We start from the raw sequence: 17,487 nt of genomic DNA on the forward strand, positions 1-17,487 counted from the left end.
CTGCTAAGTCCAAGATCATTGTGTTGGTAGATTTGGCTTTTGGTTCCATAGAGGAAGGGGACAAAGGAGCTCCCTGAAAACTCTTTAATAAGGGCACTAAGCCCATACATGAGGGCCCCACCCTCGAGGCCTAATCACCTCCCAAAAGCTCCACCTTTTAATACCATCACTTCAGGATTAGTCTTCAACACAGGAACTGTGGGGATGGCTGTGCACATTTAGACTAGAACACGATTTAATTTTGCCATTTCTGAGCAGAATAATAGAAGCGTCACCTCATTGTATTCATTGTTTTCATTTTATCTACTGTGTGGGATACTAAAACCTATGCATTTAGCCTTCAAGGTAATTCTCACTTTCCAAAGTGGAGGATGGTGGAATATTTCCTTTAGGAAATTGCTGTAACTTCCCATTTCCTCCCATTGCTCACCTTCTCTGCCAATTTAATCTGTACCTACCAGTCTTGAAGAGAAAGAGTTGATCACCAAATCATGTTTTGGGAATGCAGAGCTATCACAGAGAAGGTGGGCTCTGAGAAGTGTTTCAAAGGAGGAAGGAACGTTTGATTGAGACAGGGGCCACTGTCACAGCTAAAGGAAGATTGTCTCCTAAGAAGAAGGTAGTAGAAGGAAGAGCCAGAGAAAACATAGACAGCAATAGGAGTTTAGCATAATCCAGAGATCTCTAAAATCAACCATGCTAAGTAAATAAAGACTTCAGTAACAGGAGATAGGAAAGTGTCTGTTTTCCACTTATCTGGGTGAATTGCCAGATATTTGAAACTCTGTGGAACTGACATATCACTGAAGTTGGGGAATCTACAGTTCTGAAAACATTCACTTTCCAGGTATCTTAAATTTATTAATCTTAAATAGCAACTATTTCTTTACCTACTCTAATAAGATTTACTTATTACTTAACAAGGAATAAACTGATGCCAAGATACCCTTCTCAGTGTAATTTCTTTTCTGTTGTCTACATGTAAATAACAAGACTCATTCTGGTTAATGCTGAGAACTCTAGCCGAACGTTTCAGTGTGGCAGTCCACTGCTGATCTGCTGACTGTCAGATGCATCTTTTCTTAGAGGCTGTGAGCTAGCACTATGTTCCCCACTGCTAGTCACTAAATAAAACCAGACTTGCTGTTTTTGATAAATAAGGAAGAGAGCTGAAATGTAAATATCAGCTCAAATAGTACAGTTACGACTATGCAACAAAACTCATCTACTTTCAAGGGTTCTCCTCATAATTTTTGAGAGTAAAATTATTTAAAAAAACCCTTAACCTCATGATGACACTGCCTCTGTGTCAAATCGTGCTGGGAGTTTTGGGGATGCTTCCAGATCCTGGTTGAAATATGATGAATCAAGTAACAAGAAAAAAAGTTGAAAACTTAAGCAAAGGAAAATCTTGTATATATACCCCCTATGTTATTATATATGAAAGTGCTAATTAGGAACACTCTCCTCATCCTTCCCCCATCACCACCCCCTTTTCCACAGGAGTGGGGATGGGGTGAGGAATTCTAGGAATGTTACATAGGAAGTATCAAAGCCCAGTGAAGGATCCTTTCTAAGAGAAGAAAAACCAGAGCCCCTTCCAACAACAAAAGGGTTGATTTTTATTAAATATTTAACTTTTCACTCTCTCCAGAGCCTTGCCCTCATCAGATGTGTGGCAAATGCTCAGAAACTGTATAATAAATAATGCTTGATGCTCCCTGGCTTTCTATTTACTCTAACATTGCCAAAGGTGATCATTTTTAAAGGTTATTGATTTCTTACTTTGTAACAAAATGAGTCTTACAAAGAAACCTGTGGGGGTATGGCTGTGTGTGTTTGTAAGCCATACATGAATCATGCATGCATGTACACATGTGGGTATGTCCAGACCTCGGGGGAATCCTCTAGTAGACGAACCCTGTGGGAGCTGGGTCCTTGAGACCAGTGCCTCTTACACTTTAATGTGCACACAGGTCACCTGGGGATCTTGTTAACTTGTACATTCTGAATCTAGTTCCCCGTGATGCCCAATGCCAGAGACTACACTTTGGCCACCACTTAGAAAGGAGACCAGTAGAACCTGAAAACCAACAGCGACAACCCATGACTGGAACCTGATGTCTGTATGGTCTTCCTTATGACCTGCCATGTCATCAGCAGCTGTCTACTAGCATAAGACCTATACTAGTGTCAAGTTCCAATCTCGATGTAACAGCTGGTCAGCAAATATTTGTGGTTCACATGCTAGGAACCCATTTCAGGGATGGGCAGTGCAGGGGGACAAAGAAGTATAAGGTACCATGCCCTCTTTTGCAGTGCTTAAAGCAGGTTAGGATTGGGGTGTGGATTCATATACCGATTGAACGGAAGGCAAATGCAACCAGAAGTCAGGTGCAGACTCCACGTTACAGATGTACACTCGCACATGCTTTGAGCAGGGGAGATGATGGTGACCGGGGAAGGCAAGGAAATGAACTTTTCTGGGATCGGGCTCCCCAGAAACAGACCCTGAGATGATTTATGTGCAAAGCATCTCTTTGGAAACTCAGGAGATGCATATGGGAATTGAAGAATGAGACAGAGAAGGGAAATAGCTTGGAAAGGCTGCCTGGGAATTCTGGGAAAGGGTTATCCCATTAGAGGGTTGACGGAGTTGAGGTGTAAATACCCCCATCATTGGTTGAAGGCTGCTGAGGAGGCTGGGGGGATATTCCTCATATATCTATCCTGCCATGCATGTTAGCAGGGTGGCCTGTGAAGTTGAGGAAACCCACAGGCTCAGAAATGCAGGTTCTGGCAATTGAAGGGGCTGGCTTATGCTGAAGTGATTCGTCTGAGGGCTATGGGCAGAGCAAGGTCTGTGCTACAGCCTTTGAAGAGCAGCAGGATTTGAGCTGGAATTAGCAACTACTTTATCCTCTCAACTCACCTGATGTCAATGCCCGGCTGTTATTTCTGATGAATCCGATATTCATTTACATCTTAAGCTCAAGCCTAGAAGGGTAAATCACTAAGTAGAAACTTTCTGTTTTTGCTGGAGCAATCACAGGCCTACTTCCTCACAGATGCTGGCAAAAGAAAGTCAGAAGTCCCCTCTGAAAAGAGGAGATGAGATCTGTGGGGATCAGGCTGGCCATCCTTGGGGTTCAATCTTGAGGAGGGACTGGTCAGGCAGAGGCCCCTTCAAGGACTTGCCAAGCTCTCCCCTCAAAGAGGCACTGGGAGCTCTTGGTGGTTTGGTCAGTTGGCCTAAATTACAGTTGATAATTACAAGACATTGTTGAAAATTGCTGCAACATGTAACTTTTGTAATCATTATTTACTATCCTACATTTGCAACTATTTGTGGGGACTGTTTGTCCTTTTACCAGGCTCTTTAGTTTCTTGGGAACACTGAGGTACACAGTATTCATTTGCTTGTCCACACGATAATGGGAAACAAAACACTGGTGACCTGGACACCAGTGATAAATAAGTGTGGAGAGAGAAGGTAGAAAACAGGACCTGTCTGCGGATCCATGAGGAATGTCGTCATCTGGAACGAGTCTGCACCAGCTTCAGCCCTCTCCCCTCCTCCATTATCCATTCCACGCTCCAGGCAAGGTTTCCAGAAGGTTGAGGGCCTTCCCCCAGCTACTGGCCACTGTACCTGCTGTGTCCTCCGTGGATACTCTCCTCCTCCTCCCCTGACATCATGCTATCATCCAATAGGCCTCACTTAGAACATGCTTCCAAACTCCACCACGCAGGGTGACTTGTTTCCTTCTTGATACAGATCAGAAATCGGTAGTAACGGACACCAAATTAAACTTTAATCATGTATTTGTATATCTCTCTCCTCCACCAGCCCATATTCATTGTGAGCCTCCCTAGGGCAGAGACCATGTCCTTCTCTCTGTGTCCTCATCACTACCAGTACTCGGGCTTGCATCTAGAAAGAATCAGCGACTCACCCCTGCATCACGGAGACACAGGTTAAGGAAAATCAGTTCTATTATGTGAAAGCATATTCTGTTTATTACTTGAAGCTTTTTTTTTTCTTTACATTTTGTAAGAGATTATTAATATCATTTACAATTGGCATGTAACCTTTTTACAATATAAAAAACAATAAAACTATTTGCATTTTGGAAAAAAATAAAACCTCCCAATCGATGACAATTCTGTAGTAGTAAATAGCTACCAGCTGGTGCTGACCAAGGCTTCCCAAAGACTCTGAGTGGACTAAATTTTAACTAGATTCCCCACCCTAGGGGAAACTGGGGTGTTTAAGTCACAGGTCCCCCCTCTTGTGGAACGGCGCCCAGTCTTTAGTCTTGACCTGCAAGTTAAAGGTGCTCAGCATCCATCCAGGCCCTGTGTTGCAGGATGTTTTCCCACAGCCAGGATGAGGACGGTAATGTGGTTCTTGTTTCCTTTGTCATTCTCTTCCTTTTCCCCTGAAAGTGTTGCTGAGGAAGGCCTGCCGGATGTCACGGAAACACGACCTGGGCAAGATGTGTGTCACTTCTGTACTTAAAAAGGGTCCATGACTCTGAGCCCAGAGAGGATGTAATAAACACACCCTGGTGCTTGGCCAGCATATTCCAGCCAGTTAGGAAAACAAGGCAGAGGGCACAGGATTTCACACCCACCCTGGCAGTGGCCAGACGGGGCGGGCAAGCCATTTGATTCTTCACAGGTGCAGACCTCTGGTGTCCAGCTAAGGAAAACAACTGGCGGGAGCATCCTTCCACGTGCTATGAGATCATGTGTAAAGAGCAGCTTAGAGCATCTCTGTTTCTGCCACATGGATTGGCGGCCTTGTGGGTCTGGCATGGGGTGGGCAAAACACAGCTATGGAAGGTACCAGTGTGTGCCTTCTAATGAGATGGAGTCCTGGTGAGGATGGGGCTGTTAAACTAAAATTGCTTCAGTTCATTTATCTGAGACTTAAGTAGATGGACAGAACACATGAATTCAATTTGTCCTCTCAAAAAAATGAAAGCCATTTCTAAAGGAGTCTCTTTTTCATGTGGACCCACATTAGAAAAGAGAGTTGTAATAACTGCAATATCTAACCAAGCAGGTTGGGACCACTTGCATGGCTCAGAGAGTCTAATGGGTAAAGAAAAAAATGAAAAAAAAATAAAGCCTCTGGAACTGAAGCATTCTACTTCAGTTCTTCCTGGGCAAGAAAAGTCAAACTAGTCTGGATTTAATTTAAACCACTTCAGATTTAGTTAATGACATTTTTTTAAAAAAAAATTTGATGCAAACTTATTTGAGTTGTTTTTATAGGTGGGGAGCTGGGGACCACCTGCCCATTATGGAAAGCAATGCACTTCCAGTGCCCCCAAGAAAACAAGGCCTATTTTAAATTATAAAAATTTTTTATAAAATGTGGCTTTATTATTGTTTTTTGCTATTTTTATTCCCCTCAGGAATGGTGGTCTGTGATATAAATTTAAAGCAGATACATGTTCCACACTGAGAAAAAAAATTATACATACTAGTTATTTCCTAACAAAGAAAGAAGATACAGCCAGTCCTACTTTATATCTTTAATGGAACATACAGAACTTCATTTCTTTTATTTCTGTCCTTATTTTGACCCCACATACCCATCCATTCAGCCTCTTTCCCTGGGGAGCAGGGAAGAGGCACATCATTTACTTGTTGCTGTCTTCCCTGGTTTCAGTCTGTTGGACTTAAGTTCCAGTCTATATCCAAATAAATGCAATGAGAAAGCCCTGGGCACCACTTAAGTGGTAACACATTGCTGATATTTATTGAATGTTTACCAATTGCCAGGCACTGTTCTCTGTGGTTCGGCTGATTAATTCTCACAACAAAATTAGGAGGTAAATAATATTGCTATTCCTATTTAACCGATGAGGAAAATGAATCAAGAGAGGTGATGTAACTTGCTCAAGGCCACACAGCTGAGTCAGCATCCAAACAAAGGCAGTCTGACTATTGAGACACCCTCTTAGCCACCATGTTATACTGTATGGATGGCCCCATGGCAGCAAGATCATTCGGGCAGTGGATTCTTACACAGACAGACCCCAGATAGTGATCGCTGCTTAGTCTACAGTGGTGAATGTTCCTCCTGGGCACTACACTTCAACCGGCTTGCTGCCTGTGAAGTCCTCATATATGAAACCCTCTTTTCATGATCCACTCAACATCATTTTTCTCTGATGTCACCTATCAAGGAGCCAGGATCTTCTGAAATCATAGACATGCCTCATCATATGCATTCTAGTTAATAATGCCAGGTCCCCTGTCAAACACATTTTCATCTTTCACCTACTAGATAAATTGTACAGGCTCTGATGTACCAACAGCATTTTCCATCTTAATAGTTTCCTCTCCTTCCTCTTAGGTTATAGTTAAGTCACCTAGAAGAACTAGATGCTTGATTGAATGAAAGTGGCTAGTGAGAGTTCAACCTTCAAGTTCTTCATGATTAATAAGGGTACTCCCAAATACTCACAAATTCTTTTGGCCACAGGTGAATTCAGATGGGTAAGGTAAGATTCCTTCCTATGAGAGCTCAGAGACTCATGGAGAATAAATAGACACAGACAGGCAAATTATGATGTGACACAGTCAGTATGACCTTTGAGATACAGCCAAGGTGCAATGGGAGCATAGAAGGGGTAACTGCCTAAGAGAACTGAGAAGAGCTCACACAGGAGGTGACACTTGATCTGGGTCAGGAAGGACCAGCAAGAGCAGGGGGTGGAAACTCTCCAGCCAGAAGAACAGGCTGTGAAGATGACATATGTCGGTGCAAGGTGTGCTCAGGGAAGGATGTAAAATGCTGACAGAACACAGGGGGCATGGGATAGCCTGGACAGGTAAGAGCTAAAACTAGAGGGAGGGTAGGGCCCAGCCAAGATGATGGCATCCGATGGGCAGTGAAGGAGCCAACAGAAGACTCTGTGCAAGGGAGAAAGACCACACTTGCACTTTTAGGAAGAAAACTGGCAATTGAACAAAAGATACATTGGAGTGGGAAGAAGCACATCCATCCCATCAACCCTCTCCTGCTGGGTAGAATTTTATTATATTTCTGTTGCCGTTGTTGTTATTACCACTGTTAGTTGAACTGTATCAAGCACTTGCTATATGCCAGGCACTGTGCTAAGGGTTTTGTATGAATTCTCTGGATGTAAGTCTGGGAATGGACCCTCAGAAGCGCCTATGTCATCCTACTATTGTCCAGCATTCTTCACTACAGTTTCCTCACTTGAGAAAGACAGAAGGACCTGTGTGTTTTTGCCATGCTGAGGATGTATCTGATATTAATAAAATAGCATTTGTTATTTATGCATCTGCTTCCACTGAACATACCACAGAAGTGGAGTGAATTCTGGCACAATAAGGAGTCCCTGTGTCCTTTACTGGACAGGGCCAAGGAAGGTGCACCTCAGAGGCGACCATTCATCAGTTATCCGAGAAGTGGATGGATTTCTCTGCCCTCAGTCCTCTTAGTTTTACTCTCCATCCAACAGATGCACGTTAGATGCCAGAACACATGAAAATTGCCTGTGAGTCACTATACAGCTTTCTATAGTGACACAAACACTATATGGCTATGAAGCATGGTTTCATTTCAAATTTGGGCAAAAAAATATCCCTGAGGTAATTTGGGAGACAGAGAAAATAAGAAACTATAGATGTTAAGTTTTGTTTTATAGAACAGCTTCCCTCTGCTGGGTTTACACCAGCAGATGGGAAGACTGTGACTGCTATCAGCTGTTGTAAAGAGTTTGCCTACCCAGATGGGTGTTGATATGAAAGACAGGTGCATCTGGTATGTTTCCCCATAGCCAGCCCTGCAGTTCCTACACCTGTCTTCATGCAGGCACGGAGCATGGGGCAGAAGTCAATTAATAATGTGTGAGACTGATTCCAGGCCGACTCCACCCTTGAGGTTATGCCAGGCCTGAGGGTCACACACCGCTGGGGAGCCCCGCCTCCCCACCCCGGTTCCGCTTAAGGATCAAACACTGTAGTTCGGTGGAAGGCAGGCAACAAGAGAGGGGTCAACAGTAGGCTCCAATCAATCACCAACTGTGCATCTCAAAAGTCAGAGCAAGATACTCAAAGTTGCAATGGCTTTTCTGCATTTCTGAAATCTTTTAAATCCTAGCAACAAATATCATCCAATACTTGGCACCCCTGAGTACATCTGAAAATTTTACATGGTGCCAAAGAGAAAAGAAATTTAATTGAGTCAATTTTTAGATAAGACCAGAGTACGATTGAGAGAGAGGATCCTAGGGCCTGAGGTCACTAGGGTATTGCAGCTATTCCATCATGAACACCCTAAACATCTCCACGTCTCATATATCCCTGTGTCCCTTTACCTCACGTATACCAAGCTCTCCATACAGAAAACAGTGGGGTCTTTTCAGAGCAAAGTTAATTGCAGTTTCCTCCTCCATGGGTAGCCAGGAGCCTGTACTTGACTTCTGTCCTCAAACCCACCTGACAATGCACTTCAGTAACTTCCTGTTTCCTTCTGGAAAGAGGCTGGGTAGAAATAACCATACACATATATCTTGCCTATTGGTTTTGGTCTTTAGGAATATGGCACCACAAAAGTTTTAGAATATTGAGCAGGTTTACTCAGATTAAGCAGTTAATAGCTGCTTAGGTCGCTAATTCTTGGGACAACTGAGTTTTAGCATTCTTTAAAACTAAAGGGTGATATTTTAGGCATTATTTCTGAATAAAGGATTCTGACTAACATTTAAGGTAGTTTTGTCAGGATGATCTTAAATGAAATGGAATAATGGAATTCAAGAATATCAGTGCCGGAAGGGAGATAATCCAATACAAAGACATTATATATATTTCATATACGTGCATGTGTGCATGTGTGCGTGAATTTAATAGTTATTTAAGACTCCTTGTTGGAAAAGGAAATGGCAACCCACTCCAGTATTCCTGCCTGGGAAATCCCATGGACAAAGGAGCCTGGTGAGCCTACAGTCCACAGGGTTGCAAAGAGTCGGACATGATTGAGCAACTAAACAACAAACAGCAGCAAAGCCTCCTTATATCAGTCCTTCATGAGACTTCATAAACATGGCTCATGTCTGCATAACAGTTTAACAATAAGCTTCTAACTTCTGGCTGTTGGCAGTGAATGCATTTATGTCTAAATCTGTGGGATTTTCTTGAACATTATTTCCTTAACATATGGATATTATTTGTTTTTGAGGAGAGAAGAGAGACCCAGAGAAAAGAATCACTTGATGAATTGCAACAAGACATTCCTTGTCCTCAGTCATTCTTTATGTCCTTCTCTTTTGATTAACTGTGCATGTGGCCACCTAAATCCAGAGTACACATTCCAGCCTCCCTTGCAGCTATGGTCATCTGCAGCTTTCTTTTATTTAGCCAATGGGATATAAACAGTAGGCTGTATTTGTCTAGAAGAGTCCTTCTCCCCTTTCCCCTGTTGGCTCAAATGCTCACTTGATGGGTGGAGATGAATGACCATCTTGGACCAGGAGATGGAAGCCGTATGCTCTTTGGTATGCTCCAGGATGGGAGAGTAACAAAGGAGAAGGGGAACCTGAGTTTCTGAAACATGGGGTTCTAGACTGACTACCCTCTAGACTTCTTTCTGTGCAAGAGAAACAGATGTGTATCTTTGTTTCAACAATTTTGTTTTGAATTTTTGTGTTACCCTTGACCACATCTAATCCAAACTGCTGTATCAATAGTCTGGAAAACTTTTAATTAATTATCATGACTTTATGGAGGAAGGCAGGATGGGTGATGGACAAAGCCTAACTGACTCTTGCTTTAAATATATTATGTCAGGGGATCTCAAATACTGATTCACGAAAAGCTGCATCAGAATTACCCTGGCAGGCCAAAAATATAGATGTATAGATACAGGTATATAGGATTGGAACTAAGAGCCCACGTGCTGCACAGCCAAAATAAGAATTACACTGGCAGAGGTTGGGGAGGTCCCTTTCCTGGAAACTTTGATTCAGTAAGTATTCTATAGGGGCCAAGAACTTATATTGTGAAAAGAGCTCCTAATATAATCCTGATATCCCAATACATTTGGAAAGTGTTTGATCTAGAATTGTTCTCGGCTGACGAACTGGACCAGAAGCATCAGAAAAAATTTTTTTCTCTCTCAAACACAGATGCCTCCATGGGTATGTAAGAATGAGAGATAGAGAGAGAGAAAGAGAAAGAGACAGAGAGAGACAGAGATAGAGAAGAGAAAATATTCTGATATTCTTAATTTTGAAATAGGTGATTCCTCAGGCTCTTTGGCCCCCCTTTTCTCTCTATACTCACCTGGAGCCACACAAATATCACCTAATAGTTCATTCCCTCTCAGATTAGCCTTAGCTTAGGTAAACTGACAGTTTACCTAGAATTGTTTTTTGTTTGTTTTGTTTTGTTTACAGATTACATTTTCTGGGGAGGTATAGTCACCTCCAATATGCATTACTCCATATTGTTGTTTAGTCTCTAAATTGGGTCTGACTTTTTTGTGACCTCATGGACTGTAGCCCACTAAGCTCCTCTGTCCATGAGATTTCCCAGGCTAGGATACTGGAGTGGGTTGCCATTTCCTACTCCAGGATATCCAAGGACCGAGGAACCCTCCTCTCCCACATTGGCAGGTAGATTCTTTACCACTGAGCCACCAGGGAAGCTCTTACTACACATTAATGAATCATAAATGTATTTGTGACAAAAAGGATGTTAACTTAAAGATTCCAAGGCCTTGCTCATCAGAGGTTGAATTTTTTGGTCCATGCAAAAATCTGTAAGGTCAGCAGACCCAGTCAAACAGCTGTTGGTCACAGTTGGCCTAAAAGCACTCGGGCATACCACAGGTTCTCCTGGCAGCAAAGGTGACGGGGCACAGAACGTGTTAGCAGAAGGCAGATCGTGGCAAGCATGGGACATTCCAAACAGCAGTGAACAGAAAGGGATTATGCTAAGCAGCATGTCAGTACTGAGTAATCCTTTTACAAGAGGCACCGTCACACTCACAAGTACAGGCTGCTTGGGGCCCAGTTCTCCCACCTTCTGGGGAATTAAAGGAGAAAGACTCTCCACCAGGAAGAAGCCTGGCACTCACCAGCTCTCCACAAATCTCACCAGAAAGCAAACAAAACAGAACCGAAGAACCATTTTAAGACAAAATTTGAAAACAGTGCCAAGGATACCAAAGATCTAATTTCAGCTGGCTCACCAACTAACCCAGGCTGAGTCTGGATGAGTCACTTAACCTTTCCAGTTTTTAACTTTCTCCTCTGTGGACTCAGGAGGCTAAACTTGGTGAACTATGAAATCCTTTTTAAGAGTTAAACAATTTTATACTATCTAATAGGAAATATATAGTATAGGTAAGTGCATGAAGTAAAAGCCTTCCTCTATCAATTACACATTTGATTTTATTTTTAAAAAGATAAAAATCCTCAATTCCAACATAAAATCATCAGACAGACATGCATGTGTGTATACACATGCATGCACACACCCTTCAGAACTTTAATTTCTGGAAATTCTTTCTTAGTTGCCTAATCCCCACAAGCTCTGATGGCTTCCTGTTGTCGCTGCTGAAAGATTTTATTATGCAAATATTTAGACTAGGACTTTCAAACACCCATGAACATTTATTGCACTCTCCCAAGGAACATCATGGAGAGGGCTCAAAACATACTGAATCAAGGCACTTATTGACAGAATAGATGGGTCCTCATTAATAGGCAGTCTCTGAGCTCTAACTCCATGTTTACTGACAGTCTCTTGGGTTAAGCAGAATGGCAACCAGAAGTGAGATGAATATCTTGCTGGTTATTGTTATTACAAAGTGGGCTCCATCTATCATAGGGCTCTCTCCATTGTAACCCTTTCCTTTCCTCGGGTGACACGTCAGCAATGAAATCCTCACTTCCTGAACAATCCATATAACCCTGCTACAACATGCCCTTGATCCAGAGGCCATTGTCCATGCCAAAAAAAAAAAAAAAAACAGAGAGAGAAATGGGAACTTTCAGAAGTCTCAGGATATACCTGTATATCATAGAGCTCCAATGGATTAAGTGCCAATGGAGATTAGGGAAATGAAGAGAAAAAAGCCATACTTACTTCATCCACATGCGCGACAGCCCCATAGATTCTTGCCATTTGTCCAATGAGGTAGGGGGATCTCTCAGCAATCTCTTTCAGCATTGGAAGAAAACTGTTCAAAGCCACTGGCTCGTAGCCTGCAATCTCTATGAGGATGCTTAGGATGATGTCATTATGGGTCGAATCCTTCAATTGCCCAATTAGGAAAGGAATACACTTCTGAACCACCTACAGGGAGAAAAAGAAACACAGAGGAAAGTTAATTAAGTCAGAATCAACCTAATATTTTTTGTATTCAATCTGAACTCAACACGTTCTGAGATTATTACTCTTGTTGGAATGCAAGCAAATCTCCCAAGTCTGAAATTTAAAATTTCCAGTGAAATTTCAGAGTCTTAGGTTTCCTTTGCTTTTTCTTTAAATCTGTGCTCTGCAACTGAAGGGTTAAGGCTACAAAATGCTTAAACACTGCTACTCGCTCATAAGTCAAGGTCTCCTGTGTTATGTCCTTGTCAGTAGCGTTACATTTCCTCCAAACCACCCTGAGAGCTTCAGCTTTTTTTGGAGGGGGTGCCCTTGTATGATAGCGTTTTCCTAAAGACTCAAGGAAAACATTATCAAGGAGCGTTCTCAGAAATTGGTTGTGCTGTCCATTATCAGCTGTGCTGCAAATATTCAGAAGAATGAATTTGATCAGTAATTACATTGAATTGAAAAACATAGATGGCATTCAAAAAAGAATAGGGCAACTATTTATTGAATACCTACTATGTACCCAGAATACCTAGAGATTCCTAGAAGTTAGGATAAAGGCCAGAATTTTAAAACATGGTCTACATGATCAGTCCCTGCTTGCCTACTCCTTAGACATGATTTTAGACATGCCCACCTTGTTCTCTCAACTTTAGTAACAATGTCATTTTTCTCTCTCTCAAATTCCTCTCACCATAATACCTTTGCACATATCATTCTCTCTCTGTAATAAGGTCTTCTCTACTACCTCATTTCACCAGTTAATTCCTAATTATCCATAAAATATCAGAGGGTTTCAATTTAAAAGACAATATAAGTATGTAAGAGATCCTTGACAATTACTTTAATTAGAGCCTTCAAATTAGAGAAATATTGTGTGGAAATATTAAAAATAAAGCAGGAAAGAGCTCTTCCTTTTTCTTCAGTTTCCATTTGGACCATAAAAACATTATAAGATAAAAAACTACTAAAGTAAAATAATATCTACCATATTCTCAATATCCTAACCTTTCTTAGTTTTTAAAGTCTTTATCAATATAAGGATGCAATAATTTGCATTAAGGAGAATGTGACTTTTTTGTGGAATGATGTCTCTATATTAAGACACAGACACATTGCATACTGACAATTTAATGAATTGTTTGCTAAAATAAAAGGATTACAAAGGTCAACCTGGGGAAAACTGAACAATAAAAGTACAAACTTTTAGTCCATTCATACTTATCCTATGGTTATTTCTTTTGTTTGTTGTTGGTTTGCTGTTTTGGTAAGGGAGACTTGAAATGTGACTTCCAGTATTAGGATTAAAAAATCTGATACACAGCTCAACCTGCTGAACTCATAATCTAACCCCCTGCCCAAAACCTGCTTTTCCCACCTCTCTAGCCCCAAGTGTCTCCCTTCGCATAAATGACACCGCCATCTACCTGCTCAAGCCAGAAGTCTGAGAATCATTCTTTTTTTTTACGGGGGGGGGGGGGGGCTGGTGGGGGGGGAGGAATCATTCTTGACTACTGTTTTTCCCTTATCAGCAGCTTTATCTGAGCAATCACCAAGTCCTATTGATTCCCACCCCCCAAGTATCCCACAGATAAGTCCACTTCTCTTCATGTCCATTCCTCCATCCATTCACAAATTATTTATGGAGTCCTTTCCATTTGCAAGGTGTTATTCTAGGTGCTGCAGTTAATGTTGCTAACCTAATGTTCCTGCCTTCATGGAATAATTCACTGTCTAGTAAAGGAGATATTTAGTAAAACTAATAGTTACAAAAGAAATAAGTAATAGTTTTAATAAATGTCACAAAGGGAAAATACAAGGTTCTATGAGAGATAGTCCTAGGGCCCTGATTCAGTCTAGGGGTCAGGGAAGTCCTCTCAGCAGGGACATTTAAGCTGAGACACTGATGTAGTCACTTTATACTATTCCAATAGCCTCCTAACTGTTCTCCCTGTTCGCTCCACCATAGTGACCCACCCCTATTGCTTAAAATACCTTAGGAATTTCTCATTGCTCTCAAGTCAGAGGGTCACTACCTTTTCTGAACTGATTCCCATCCACCTTCTAGACTTAGCTCCTTACCCAGATACCCAACTGTCTCCCCATCCAGATCCCATCATATAGCATACTTCTACCATATTTGACTTTTTTTTTAATGCTCTTGTCCTGCTTAGTTTTCTCTTGTGTCTGGAATTTTACTCACATGATCCAATCTGCTTGTAATTCTTATCGCCCCAGTTTTGCTAGGTAACTCCTTATCATTTTTGAGGTCTCAGATTGGCTATTATTTCCTTTAAAGAATCTTCCTTGACTCCTTTCTCTTCCCTTCTCAGTCTCATATCTCTGCTAAAGATCCTACCCTCATGCTTCCTTCTCATGGCTGGTCTAGTGTCTGTCTTGCAGACTGGATTGAAAGCTCTACACGGTCAAGAATCTTTTCTATTTTGTACATACAAATGTATACCCAATGCCTAGCACAGAGCCTGGACAGGAAGCGAGTCAATAAATATCTGAGAAACAAATAAAAGGAAAGCAGATCTAAAAGATATTATAGGGTAGTTTTCAGATAATCCCAACTCCCACCCCACACCACAGTACTTGAATAGCTGTATATAAGGTTTAAACATACATACTACCGTGTGTCATATACAACATAACTAACAAGGACATAAAAGAGACAGTTTTGAGACCACTAACATTATCCCCTGTGCATACATGCATGCTCGGTCGTGTCTGACTCTTCTTGACCCCATGGACTGTAGCCTGCCAGGCTCCTCTGTCCGAGGGATTACCGAAGAAAGAATACTGGAGCAGGTTGTCATTTCCTCCTCCAGGGCATCTTCCCAAACCAGGGATTGAACACTCGTCTTCTGTGGCTCCTGCATTGGCAGGCAGATTCTTTACCACTGAGCCACCTGGGAAGCCCATATATATTATCCTATATACAAATACATACACAAATTTATAAATATAAATTACCCTATATGTAAATTTAAACTTGATATTCATATCCAGTAATCATGGAAGAAAGGTTAGAGCTACTTTCTGGTAAATGGCACATATGAATGAACAGTTCAATAAAGGCTGCTGGTGCATTGGGGGTGACTGTGTGTCCTTCAGGAGAAACTATGCGAGGTCCTTGGCACCTATGGCAGAAGTGTCAGCCAGCTGCTCCAGGTCAGCACAGCGTCCTTAACCTGAGGCTTTTAGAAATGGAAAATGCCTACACATTTCCTGCCCCATTCTACAAAATTCCATTTCCCAGTCCTTATTCTTTATGTCCTATTCCTGGAACACCAGGGTCTCTATGATACGTGTTTCCAGCCGTGACAATTTTATTTAAACTCCAGTCATACATCCCAAGACTATAAAGAAGATTTTAAATGGAGAAGAATGAAAAGGGTAAAGGAAGAAAGGAAAAACAAGAAAGACAGGCAGAAGGCTCAGGCAAATACAGACTCCTAGGCAAAGCTGAATCCATAGAAGGAGCAAAACGAAGAGAAGTACTAAATAATGTGACTAACGATAAACTGTGAATAATGTGAATGAATAAAGACAGACATTTATTGAAGCTTATCACTCACAATGAAGGGAAGTGGTGCTTTGGCCTTCAGATATTTTTGGATAAGGAGGAATTATATTTTCCTGACAGTGTATTTCCTTAGGTTGGTCTCTTTATGCTGCCTCACTGGAGCTGTTTCACATCTCAGAGAAAGCCTTCCTTTGCTGAGAGCAGAGAAGCCCCTAAGATAACATAGATAGCTTGCAGACAAGAAGCTGACATGGCCTTTGTTCAGGCCATAAGTCCCATACCATGGACTCTGAAAGAGCTTCCAAACTGGCCTCCTCGTCTCCAGCCTTTTCCCCTCTCTTCAGCCTCCTCACTGCCTAAAACCCCATCTGCTCATGGCCAAAGATTTCCCACAATGCATGGGCAGAATCCCAGTGCCATGGCAATCCAGGGTCATTCACTGGCATTCACTGATGGGTATATCTGCTGCTGCTTCCTCCATGAACCTCCCGACCCAGCAACATGCCACTGACCACCCACAGTGGCCTGAACACACATGAAAGTATGAGAAAATGCATACTTTCAAAGCTGATCTCAAATAGTTCTGCTTCTGGGAAGCCTTCCCTCCAGCCCACTCTAACATACACACAACCTGGAGCCAGAGAACAAGGGCGGCCACTGAACCACCCACTTAAATATTCTGCAGCCTTATACAGTGTTCTGACACAAACACCTTTATAACCATCTGGGAGGCTTGCTTTGAATTTAGAATTTTTGGTCCCGGTCAAGGAAACAGGAAGAAACGACCCCTCGCCTCCATCCCTTGCCCCTCCCTTCTCTTCCTACCGCTGGCTTTGCCCTCAAGGAGTTTCCTATGCATATTTGTGGATACTCCAGCCCACATATGCAAGCTTATATAGGCTGCCCCTCAGATCTATGGGGGTGACACTGTTGGCATGGCCTGTCCTTGGGGAAATAGACCCACAGACCAGGACTTCCACAGCCCTGGAAGCAGGACGGAGGTTTACTGGAAAGGGATTCCAAGGTCCCAGTGACCTGGACTATGTTTAGTAGGCGGGGCAGTGGACAGGGGCTGGGGGCACAGGCGGAGGGGCCCCAGTCAGAACTGTACAAACCAAGTGGCCCAGGTGAGGGCCCGTCCCTGGCTTTTCTGTTCCTTCTTGAGCAGGATCAATCACTGCCTTTATTGTCTCCCAGGAAAGTCTGCTGATGAGTTTGGCATTTTGTCATTGAACTGAAATTCTGTGGACACATCTCATTACTCCAGGCTATGGGCACCTTGCGGAGAAGGCAGTGGCACCCCACTCCAGTACTCTTGCCTGGAAAATCCGATGGACGGAGGAGCCTGGTAGGCTGCAGTCCATGGGGTCGCGAAGAGTCGGACATGACTGAGAGACTTCACTTTCACTTTTCACTTTTATGCATTGGAGAAGGAAATGGCAACCCACTCCAGTATTCCTGCCTGGAGAATCCCAGGGATGGGGTCGCACAGAGTCGGACACGACTGAAGGGACTTAGCAGCAGTAGCAGTGGCATGGGCACCTTGAACAGAGGGCCATCAAAAACATAGCACCATAACTTAA

General features: G+C 42.5%; 1 protein-coding gene across 6 annotated transcripts in view; it reads right to left on the bottom strand.

Moving 5' to 3' along the window:
• VEPH1 (ventricular zone expressed PH domain containing 1) overlaps positions 1-17,487 on the bottom strand; it is a 320,038-nt gene that overhangs the window by 196,706 nt on the left and 105,845 nt on the right. For all 6 annotated transcript variants that reach the window (XM_043874509.1, XM_043874507.1, XM_043874506.1 and 3 more), the window contains exon 6: positions 12,139-12,348. In XM_043874509.1, coding sequence (XP_043730444.1) covers positions 12,139-12,348 — 210 coding nt within the window. The remainder of the gene's footprint in view (positions 1-12,138; positions 12,349-17,487) is intronic.

Source organism: Cervus elaphus, chromosome 19, assembly GCF_910594005.1.
Source record: "Cervus elaphus chromosome 19, mCerEla1.1, whole genome shotgun sequence".
In the NCBI taxonomy this organism is placed as follows: Eukaryota; Metazoa; Chordata; class Mammalia; order Artiodactyla; family Cervidae; genus Cervus; species Cervus elaphus.